This window comes from Phragmites australis, chromosome 6, assembly GCF_958298935.1.
Source record: "Phragmites australis chromosome 6, lpPhrAust1.1, whole genome shotgun sequence".
NCBI classification, from domain to species: domain Eukaryota; kingdom Viridiplantae; phylum Streptophyta; class Magnoliopsida; order Poales; family Poaceae; genus Phragmites; species Phragmites australis.
Genome location: NC_084926.1, coordinates 37791302 through 37802821, shown reverse-complemented (window position 1 = coordinate 37802821; position 11520 = coordinate 37791302). Strand labels below are relative to the sequence as shown.

General features: G+C 46.2%; 2 protein-coding genes across 9 annotated transcripts; one reads left to right on the top strand and one right to left on the bottom strand.

Moving 5' to 3' along the window:
* Window positions 1–4116: 4116 nt before the first annotated feature.
* LOC133922370 (heat stress transcription factor C-2a-like) lies at window positions 4117–5521 on the top strand. Its single transcript, XM_062367679.1, has 2 exons — window positions 4117–4485; window positions 4585–5521. The coding sequence occupies exons 1-2, from the start codon at window positions 4252–4254 to the stop codon at window positions 5164–5166; spliced, it is 816 nt and encodes a 271-aa protein (XP_062223663.1). The 5' UTR covers window positions 4117–4251; the 3' UTR covers window positions 5167–5521.
* LOC133922368 (E3 ubiquitin-protein ligase CCNB1IP1 homolog) lies at window positions 5456–10045 on the bottom strand. Of its 8 annotated transcripts, none has more exons than XM_062367670.1 (10): window positions 9675–10045; window positions 9379–9575; window positions 7645–7766; window positions 7448–7520; window positions 7075–7120; window positions 6959–6989; window positions 6424–6679; window positions 6169–6332; window positions 5861–6085; window positions 5456–5737 (listed from the first exon to the last, which is right to left on the bottom strand). In XM_062367670.1, the coding sequence occupies exons 2-10, from the start codon at window positions 9564–9566 to the stop codon at window positions 5577–5579; spliced, it is 1266 nt and encodes a 421-aa protein (XP_062223654.1). In that variant the 5' UTR covers window positions 9567–9575; window positions 9675–10045; the 3' UTR covers window positions 5456–5576. The 8 variants fall into 8 exon arrangements, with proteins under 8 accessions (XP_062223654.1, XP_062223657.1, XP_062223660.1 ...); XM_062367672.1 differs by having other exon boundaries at window positions 5592–5737; window positions 5845–6085; window positions 9675–10042; XM_062367673.1 differs by lacking the exon at window positions 9379–9575.
* Between the last annotated feature and the right edge of the window lie 1475 nt (window positions 10046–11520).

The following is an 11520-nucleotide window of genomic DNA, read 5'->3' as shown; positions in this document are numbered from 1 at the left end:
TTTAAATCTGAGTTGAATTTCAACATTAATATCAGATTTTAAATTGTATTTTATATATCTAAATTTTCTTTACCAAATTGAACACCTGAGTCTAAAGGTCTGTTAGTTTGAGCTTCTGCTTTTGAGCTTTTCTGAAAAGCTGTGTTTTTTATTTGTCTGAAAAGCTGCTTTTAAAAATAGACTATTGGTTTTTATAATAAATTTTTGGCTTCTCATAAAAGCATATCTCAGCGAGCTTCTCAGCTTTAGTTCATTTTTCTCAGAAGCAAACTTCTGGCTTCTCCAGAAGTGGAGAAGCCACTTCTCTATAACTCCGTTTGTTCTGACTTCTGGCTTCTGCCAGTAGCAGAAGCAGAGCCAGAAGCAGGAAACAAACATGGCCTAAATCTGATTTCAACATACATATCCATATCCAGTAACACCCATGCTGAGAAGGCACGAGGATGACCGCTGGCTAGTCTTTGAGGCACGAGGATGACCGATGGTTAGTCTTTCACGTAAATGTAGAGTAATACAACAGTTTGGTCATGCATGCGTGATATTTTCTCCGTTCGAAGTTAGATTTTAACTAAGATTTTTTTATAAATATATTATTATAGGTATAAAACCTATATAGTGTGAAATTATTTTGAATTATAAATATAGTTATATATTTTTTATACAATAGGTATTATTATAATTTAACTAAATGTTAATCAAAGTACCTAAAATTTGATTTTTTAAAAAATATCTATTATTTTTTAACAAAGTGAGTTTTTTTTAAAGGAAATACGTGATCGTCAGTAGAGTTCATATTCCCGCATTTGAAATACTAGGAATTTACCATCCTTCCTCTAGAGACCGTGGGTGAACTTACGTTACAACAGCTTTGTCCAACGGCTGCAGTGACTTTCCATACATCCACGTACCGACCAAAAAAACCTACGTAGAGTAAACAACCGCACGGCTCTTGCATCCACGAACGAATTCAACATGAGATCATTGTTACTAGGGTTTGATAAAAAGCTCAAAGTTTCTGAGCTAGTTTAGTTCGTGTCTGACTCAGTTCAGCTCGTCTTAGCTCATTTTAAATTCTAACAAACTAAACCAAAGTTTTAGCATGTTTAAATTAATGAGTTAGCTCACGAGCTAGTGGTGCAGCTAAGTGAGCTAACTGCTCCTCTCCTCTTCTAAGCACTAGCAAACCTTATCTCATTCTCTCCCTCACTCCTTCTCTCCCTCTCTCAGCTACACCAGGGAGGAGTAAGAAAGAGTCCTCCCTGTTGCCTCCTTTCCCTCAAATCCGACTGGTCGTCCTGCCTCGCTGCCTCCTCTCCCTCACATATAAGCGCCCACCCTACCCCCGCGGTCTCCTCCCGATGCCATCGTTGCCGGTCCTGTGGCCGCCCCACCCAGCCACCTCCCTTCTCGTGGTGTTCCCCGTCCACCTTCCTCTTCGTACCGCGCCTCACTTCCTTCCGGCACTCTCTCGGTGGGGCACTGTGTCGTTCGCCACCCTACTCGAGCTGTTGAGTGCTGCATCGTTGATGTTGAGCGTTGCCAGCTGGCCTGCGTATGCTGCCGCTGCCTCCATTGGATAGAGAAGGGTGAAGCCTCCTATATTGCCACCGTCAACTGGGGAAGAAAATATCTGACTACCATGCCATGGCTTGACCAGTTCTGGTGAGCCGCCATGGAAGTGTGCTTCCATGCTGGTTTTGTTTTCGTCGTGTTGTATTGTTGGCTGGTGGTTTCTTGTTCGTCGTAGATCCGCCGAGACGTCGTCATGCCGTGCACTGTCGCTGTTGTGGTGTTCCACCGTCGTACGTGTTGATTCATGTGGTCGCCGAGGTGCTCATGTTTAGCGCATGTGTACGTATGCGTCTGAGTGCCGCCATTCACGAGTAACTTGCGAGCCGCTCGAGCTTTTAACGAGCCGAGCTAGACTTTTTGCTCATTTCGCTAACGAGCCGAACCAAACCAACTCATTATCTTAACGAGGTGGACTGAGTAGAGCCAAGCTGAGCTGAGCCGGCTCGTTGACCAACCCTAATTGTTACCTCTCCTCCCTATTTCCCCCTAGGTCAACACTTAGGGCTTGTTTTTAGCCTTAACACTAGGGTATAAGCTATAGTATCTGAACTCTAAACTCACATCACACCCTACCCATCTTAAGGTACACGCTAGACCTATAAATTATATACACATATCTACTGAAGAGATTTATAAAGGTTCGGCTCCGCAAATGACGGGCACACCGTGCTCCTATTATGATCCACAAGTGCTCGAGACTATCCCCAAAAATTCTATTTATGGGGGCAATCCCTGGTGCAAGAACTCTTGGCTGGTTGTTCGCCCATCAATGAAATAGCCAACGCGCTCGTTGCGCATTCGCTCATCAGTAAGGGCTTGTTTGGATGCTAGGGAGAAAAAAAACCACATGAGTATGACCATATAGACTGGGTGTGCAAAGCACTTGTCCTAGCTTGCTATTTTTTGCATAACTTAGAATGCAAGCTATGTGTCTTCTTTTCTTCACAAACGACATAAGTGCTTTAATCGTGCTTATCTTTCTATTAGTCGTCTCTTTAAGAACACATGACATAAGACAGTGAATGAGTCTGACTATTATGATATTTTCTACTCCTCCTATAGGTTGCCTACTTTGTAAACAGATAGACTGAAACTACAATGTAATAACAAGAATAAAAGAAGTTCATTTTCCAGACACCAGCTCCTAAGAAATTTGCCTACTTACACGCAAGCCGAAATCATGACTTCAGGATTTCAAATAATCAATACAGAAGAGAGGAAGCAAAGGAGACGGACGCCTTCTCACCTCACAAAAATCCAAGAAGATCACAGCAGTTACGATTCCTTCACATGTTAATTGAAGCATCACATATCTCAAATGATTGAAAAATGAAATCAGGAAAACAAATAAAAATCAAACAATGAAAAAGGAAAAATCGCAAACCTGAAAAGCCCTCACGAACTAATAGATCTGACAAAACCGCACAAATCGCCTCTCCTCTCCTTTCACTGGATCGCGAGAGCAGCACACTTAGAGTCCTAGGAAAAAGAGGAGAGGATGGGTGGAGGAGGAAGAGGAGATGTGTTGTTGGAGTGGAGAGATGTCGCTGGAGTGGAGAGATATCGCTGGAGAGAGATGAAGTCACAAGTTGCCACTGGTGGCGAGGGAGTACGAGAGTAAATGTTGTTAGAGATGACCGACACAAGGCCGGCAATGAGCATTTGGTGGCCGACGAGGAGGTGCTGCTGGCCGGTGATGCGGTTGGCGAAGGGGACAACGATTCACAAGATCGAGCGAGTGATGACACGGAGAGAAATTCATAGGTCAGGAGGTTTTTCTTTGTCCCAGTGGATCAACCAGGATAGTGGTGGAATGGATTAGGGTTAGAGATGTTTCAACCCGTCTAACATCTAAAAGGCTACCTGAGTTTTATACGAAGCAAATCCACCTACTTAATTATGCCTAGGGAAAGGATCAAGATTCCTGCCAGATTTACACTTCCCAAACAAGCCCTAACAAGTGATGCTCCTTTACCCTCCAATTTATTACCTCCATTTTTATTTACTTATCATCAATCATTTATTGCAGTAATTTTGATCTTATATTTTTTCTATAAAAAATTTATAAATGTTTAAATTTTCGTATAGTTAGATTCGTCATGAAATACATTTCATTAGTATTATATACTTTATTTATAAATTTTTTAGTAAAAAATATATAGTCAAAATTACTATAATAAATAATTAGTGACAAGTAAATGAAAGCTGCCGCCGGAGGCATAGCATCAACGACCCGCCAAGGCCGACAACCCGCGATTTCACCCACCAGCACGGCGAAAAAGCACGGGAAAAGGGGCAACGCCCCCGCGACGTGCTTTTCCTCCCCGTTTTCACGTCAGGTGATCAGAACGCCCCCGCGACGTGCTTTTCCTCCCCTCACGAACAACCAGGACAGGAGGACAGGGGGCTGGAAAAAAAAAACTCGTGGCTGGAGGTTGCGCCACGGAAGGATCCCGGGCTCGGACACGCGTCCGGCCTTACTTGGCACCTGTCCCTCTCGCCTCCCCCGCCTCCTCAGCACGCACCCGTATATGATGCAACTCGTCACCCTCCTCCCTTGGCGTCTCGGGTTCCGGCACTTGTACTCACTTTCCCTTTCCGCGCCAACTCCCATTGCCACATATAGCAAGCTATCTGCTCTAGCTGTGTGCATATATATTTGTGCGGGCAGGAGAGTCCATGACGAGCGGCGGCGGTGGTGGCGGCGCGGGCGTGGACGCGGCGGGGGTGGCGCCGTTCGTGGCGAAGACGTACCGCATGGTGGAGGACCCGACGACGGACGGCGTCATCGCGTGGGGCAGGGACAACAACAGCTTCGTGGTGGCGGACCCCTTCGTGTTCGCGCAGACGCTGCTGCCCGCGCACTTCAAGCACTCCAACTTCTCCAGCTTTGTGAGGCAGCTCAACACTTACGTACGCAGCTCGACCATCGTGTTTGACTCTGCCTGCTGTTCGTTTGGTCGTGGTGTTCGATTAACCCGAGCTGTGTCTGTTCGATTTGACCTGATGCAGGGTTTCCGGAAGGTCGATCCGGACCGTTGGGAGTTCGCGCACGTGTCGTTCCTGCGCGGGCAGACACACCTCCTGCGCCAGATCGTCCGCCGGAGCAGCGGCGCCGGCAAGCGCAAGGACGCCGGCGCCGGAGGGGACGCCGGTACGGGCGACGAGGACGCGGTGGTCATGGAGGTGGTCCGGCTGAAGCGGGAGCAGAGGGTCATCGAGGACCGGATGGCGGCGATGTGGCACCGCGTGCAGGAGACGGAGCGCCGGCCGAAGCAGATGCTCGCGTTCCTCATCAAGGTCGCCGGCGATCCGCAGGTGCTGCGCCGCCTCGTCGCCGGCGGCGGCGACGGGTTCGCCTCTGGGCCGGACGGCGGCGGGGAGATCAAGAGGGCGCGGCTGCTTCTTGATGGTGACCGCGATGGGGCGGGGAGGCGCGCCGACGGGTTCGACGGCGGTGGCTTCGAGGAAGCCGTCGACTTCACCGGTTTCTACAACGGAGACGACGGGTTCGGCGGCGACGCCGTGGCCAGCGACGTCGAAGGCGGGTACCCGCCGCCCTACGCGTTCCCCGTGGGCAGCAGCGGCTACTGACAGCGCACAAGCTGTTTCGGAGTTGGGACGTTGTCTGCCGATCGATTCGTGTACGTGTTTCGTGCTCCCAAACTGCTCGGACGCGGCAACAACGGTGGACGCTGCAGGAAGCTAGCGGGTAGCGCCGTAGCGGTAGGGTGGTACAAGTCGTCTCGGCGTCCGAATAAGAGGTTTTTTTTGTATAAGTGTAAAACCTTCAGGCCCACTGGCTTCTGTCTCGGAGTGCCTAGCCCTTGATGCAGTGGTAAATTATTCGACGGGGTTTTCAGACCCACTGGACATGAGTTCGTAATGTTGTACAGTGCTACCATAGCTATATATGTAGTAACTGCTATCAAAAATGGAGAATGTCTTACATCTGGAGCTTATCAGAGCTTTCCTACGATAACCACGTCCCAACTCCCAAGGGATCACCTTGAAGACTTTCTACACCAACACAAGATGCCAAAAAGGCAGAAAAAAAGAGGATTGATCTTACACAATTTACAAGGGAATGACCAAGACCATGACAAAGCTAATGGCAGACTCCAAAGCAGAGCATCCATCCCATCAGCTCTTCCAGTTCTACAACCTGAAACACCGGTTTGATCCGTCAGAGCAGAAACTCTTAAACCATGAATAAATACTACTTTCCATGTAAACACGCGTATATCGCAGGAGCAAAAGGCGGATTATTACGCGAACATGGGCTCACGGTTACGGGAGAGCTGGGGACGCTTGACGGGCGAGATTATGAGATCCCGCAGAGCCGCAGACGGATTGTTCATGGCAGCTCCGAAGACGCGCCGTGCCGGCTGTCTGGGTCTGATATCAACCGGAGGTGCTGCAGCATGAACATGAGATTCCGCGGACAGCTTGAACGGACCGGAGGTGGAGCGGCCTTGCCTTGGTGCTGGACCCCATCCCTCGTCTCTCCGCCCTGGACAACATGAACAGAATTGTTTCAGTATGAGGGACAGAATGAATAGTCAACTAGTTGTGTGGGTAAAAGCGTCAAGTTACCTTGTCTCAGAGGGTCCCCGCCATCCATCATGTTGGGAGTGCCTGTGAACAAGTCTGGCTGAGGTCTGGCGAAGAAATTATTTGTAGGTTCCATGGACGAACGCTTCACCGACTCATACTCACTTCTCAGTTGATCATACATCTCATCAAGCTTCCTCTTCTGCCTGGAAAGGGAAGAACAGTCAGTTCCTAAAACATGTTGGATGAAGCAGAATTTTGTTCCTGTAAGGAATCAAAGACTGGTGTACTACTAACCTGGATTTCTCTGCAAATTTTTCTTGCAGCTCCTGCTTATCCCTCGTCAAGTTTTCAACCTCTTGCTCCATCAACTGACATCTTTTGGCCATCTTCTGATATGCAGAATGCACTTCTTCAAGTTTTTCAGTAAACTTTGCCTGCATAAGTACACACTTTTGCCTACATTGATCAACAATTCTGTTCATGTTGTACTGCATCTCCAGTTCCTTTTGTCCAATATAGAACATGACACTTCTGTATGCACTCTTCATAACTGATTTTTATCATATTTAAGGAAAGGTCAGATGACTACTGAACTATTAATATAAGCATTAGTTTTGGACACTAGTCGCATAAACAATGACATCATTATCTTGCTTTAGCAAGTTCCCAATTTACCCTCTTAGGATGTTTGCATTACAGTGACACTAAAACATGATATATATAGTGTAATTATGCACAGGATTAGCAGATAATTGTGTTATCAAGAAAGAGCAACAGAAGAGAAACTCCACTAGATCCAATGAAAAGACACAAAAAAAATGAGGGATACGTATCTGTGGAGAAACTCCAGCCATGGCCATCTGTTACGATGAGCACATTGATCAGAAAAGATGGATTGCAGGAAAATAGACTTCAGCAATGATTATGAATAGAAGGAACACTTACATTTGTCCAATCATTGCTTGGATTTATATCCATAGGTCTCATATGGCTAAAAAAAAAGAAATAGGTTTTGAGTTAATTTTCACCTGAACATATGAGGAATGAAAACAATAAAGAGCTCTCAATATAACATTTTACAAAGTTGGTTACGCGTTTCAAATTATAGTTCAGAAGAACAGCATGGAATTATGCACGACAAATATTTATGTTTAGGAGATACTTTGGCGCTGTTAGATATCAGGCATTGATAGAGGACATGAGAATCATGTATTGAAGATATGCATTATTAGGTATCAGACGATACAGGACGCGAAATAGCTTGCAGGAAAGATGAAAGCGCTGATTATGAATGAAACTTCAAGAGTAAACGGCTTACCTTTTTGAAAGCACTTGATCACAAATTGGACATGCACCATCATTACTGAGTATTTTCTTAGCATCCTCTGTACCTGCTCAACAGGTAATCACCAGCTATCATCAAATATTATACTGCAAACTATAGACCACGCAGAGTAACTTCTTTAAAATGGGAATCCGATTTAAATAAGAAGAGAGAGTAGATTGCAGCCATACATAAAAGATGACCACAGGTGGTCGATACAGCTTGTCCTTCCAACTCCCGCCAGCAAGCATTGCACTTCATTTTGCTTCTAGTGAATAGTAGATTGAGTAAAGAACTGTCAGAATGTAGAAACCTGGAGAAAACATAGATTTAAGAGATGCACGAGACAACTGAAGATAACTGGCTACTGCATTCTCCGTATCCCCAAAACCAAATACAGCTGGAAATGAATAATAACTACCTAAGATGCATCATAAATGCATGATTTGTGCAAATAATCAACTTATCAACAGGTGAATGCACAAACAACCACAATTTCTGTTTTGAAACGCTGACATGTGTAACACTGTGGACACTTATATTATTCAGGTTACCAACTTGAGTGCAAGAGCTTTAAGTTTTAAATACGGAACAGTAATAAAAAGATTCTCCCTTTTCTGTGCATCATAGAACTAATGTTGATACAATGGTACCATATGACAAATTCAGAACCTTGCCAATCGTTTGAAAGTTTAGCTGCCACAAAACAGTAAAGATTAAAATCGGAAAACAAATAGGCTAACAGTCGAAAAAGCAACAATTCCTATCACGTTAAGCTAAATTGCATGAGTTACAGAATTCAAAAGTGCACTCTTGCTGAGGACATCATTGATTCTGCATTCAACTTTAGGACAGGAAACAAAATCGATTCTAGAGTAGCTCGTATGCACTGGTGCTTAACATAACACAACAAAGCTCCAAGGACTACGTAATATGGAATTTAAGTGCTCATCTACTCAACGCATTCATACGTTTTGTTGATTTCAATTTGCTAATATGTTATCTGGAGAAGAGATAAAAAAACGTCCCTGAGAAGAGCAGAACTACTCCATTTGCCATGCCACATAAGTAACTACTTGTGCACAGATAATGGCCTTCAAAACAAATCTCATACGACAGAGTATAGGAGCGGCTGGTGCTCATATATAAAAAAACACTAGATGAACAAGGAAATCCCATTTGCGCTGATTTCGTAAATTTTACCAAAATAAAAAAAATGTTGTCATGGTTTGAGAATAGCTAGAATATGTTGGCCAATGCACCCAAATCGATTGTGGTGACTACAGTATTAGAAAACATAAATTAGCTTGTACTTCTGGTATCTCTAGGGATTTGCATCAATTCTCTTTGCTTCATAGCATAGACAAGTTCTTCAAAATGCATAGATTAAGCTGAAAATACATTGGTAATATGCATTTGGAACCATTTAGCATTCTATTTTACTATTGCAGGGAACTTCATCTACTTTCTAGTTCAAACATCTGAACAAGCTAGGAGCAAACTTTATGGAGCAAGTTAAGCAAGCAAACGGATTGATCCAATAAGCTTCAAATAGGTGATCATTTGTTCATGATCTCAAATATCAGGCCCATCAGCTCAACACTGAACTAAAAAAAGGATTTGGCTCAGTAATTGGGGTAATACTATACTGAAATGCTAATCATATACAAGACACAATAAGTTTTTCCCAAACAATGGATAAGAAGTATCATCCGCTGCAGCAAGCTAGCATGAAAAAGCACTAAACTTACAGAACTATGCAGAAACGATGTATGAGTGCCAGGCACGAAGAATTTGCACATTGTCCTTGAGAAACTAGCATTTGCAACTAAAACCAACAGCTAAAACGTCTTGAAATCTCAGCAACGGCAAGTTTCGCACTAAAAGGGCCACCAAACAGAAATCACCACTCGAACTGTACATACGATGGGATTAATTGGCACTTAAAATAGCAATTGTTCGCCCGCCTTGCCCCATGAGCAACCAAATCGAAGCCTTGGATGCAAAACACACCGAAAAGCAAAACCCTAATCATCCGTGCACCGCCGATTCCAAAAAAGCCGCACAAAAATTGGGAACGAAACCTCCAAGAAAACTTGGCAACCAATCGCATTCGGCACCCCTGCACACGCGCGATGCCTGTGAGACTAACAGGTACAATCACGCAACTAAATCCGCAAACACACTCGAAAGTTGGTCCCAAAAACTCCCCAAAACAAACCTAGCTCGGGTCCATCGCCGAACCCAGTTGAAAAAATGACTCCGAAATGCCCGCAGGGAGAGATCGCGTCGGGCGCGACGGTTACCTCGCGCGCGTGCGCGAGGCGGGGGACGGCAGCGACGGGGGAGGCGAGCGCCGGGAGCGGAGCGAGCCGGCCACCGAGCTCGCGGACGGCGGCGGCGAGGGGTCGGTCTCGAGCGGCGAGAGAGCCCTGGGTTCTAGAAGCTAGGGTTCCGCGTCGCGGAGGCCGGGCGGCGATGGCGGCAATTCAGGAGCGCGGGTTTGGAAGCTGCTCGTAGAGCAGTTGGTAAAAAGCTCAAGGTGGAGCTAGCCGGCCAGGATCGATCCTGGCACCACAAATTGGTATCTAAAAAAGAAAAAAGAAAAAAAAGAGGAGCGCGGGTTTTGAACTTGCTTGGGAATTGGGATGCGGCAGCCGTTGCAGTCGCGTGTCACCGGCTGGCCGCGACGAGTGGGTGGAGACGACGGCCGCCGTGCGAGCTGTGACTTCACTGACAGCTGGGGCCGACGGGTCACGCCGAGGCTTCGAGGCTTCGTTCTCTGGCGTCGCCTTAGGCCGTGGGCCCGTCATCAAAGTCTAGCTTATCTGGGCCGAATCACTTTGGTTTCAGTGGGCCACTTCGGCCTCTGGGGCTGGCTGCTAGCCCAATTTCGACGGGCTGGACCAATCACTTTTTTCTTTTATCACAAGGAAAGCAAGCATGCTTCTATCTAAAAAAAAAGGAAAACAAACATGCATGCGTGCATATGTCACTGCATATGCACATCTCTTATCACACGTCTCAAAACTTGTTGGGGGGGGGGGGGGATAATACCACGTTAGTTCCCCGTTCGATTTCGGTCAACCTCGACCAACTCCAAATAAAACTTGTTAGGATAATATAATAGTGTTCTCTAAAGTTATCTTGCAGAGACAGAGACGAAAGGACAAGTGACGCCAAGTGAAAGGACCGAAGGAGTCTAGAGGTTAGGTTTTCCGTTCCGAAGGACAGGAGTCACCAGAGGCATCGATGAGGCCTGAGGAGCTACTTGATGAGGAATGAAGATGTTGAATGTCCACATGCCTCGACCGGAAAGACGAGGGCCGCTGAAGATGAAGACAAGGAGCGAAGGACCACTTTATGCGAGACGAAGAACCTGAAGGAGACAAGGACGAAGGGAGACCCGAAGGTGGTGAACCTCATCGACGAAGGACTGGCTGACATGTGTACCGGCAGACATGTATCACATCCTGGGTCGACACAACTTGTAATAGTACTATGACTGTAATACCCCTAGAATATTCATAGAACATTCTAGAGGGCAAGGGCACTAATATAATGTGAATTGGAGTGGTTGAGGTTGTAGGGGAACGGGCAGGCTATGCTAGCCTAAAACAAAAAAAAATCTACCGTATTCATCCAGGAAATCTTGCTAGTAGAAGATCATAGATCGTTACCGCTTGACGCGTAGTGCAACGGAACAAGAGTTAGAGTAGACTGATCCAACATCGTGCGCGTCAAACTCATTGTGTAGCTTCTCGATCAGATCCACGACCAGCCCCGCGCAGGTGGTCATGCTTCTCGACCAACTCCGAGCAGGTGGTCGTGCTCCTCGACCAACCCCGAGCAGGTGGTTGTGCTCCTCGACTAAAATCTGAGCAGATGGTCGTGCTCCTTAACCAACTCCGAGAAGCTGGTCATGCTCCTCGACCAACTCCGAGTAGGTGGTCATGCTCCTCAACCAGCTTCGAGCAAGTGGTCGTGCTCCTCGACCAACTCCTATTTGATTCACCGAGAAGATCAGCGCTACAATAGCAGCAGTGCCTTTACGGTATCCACACGTA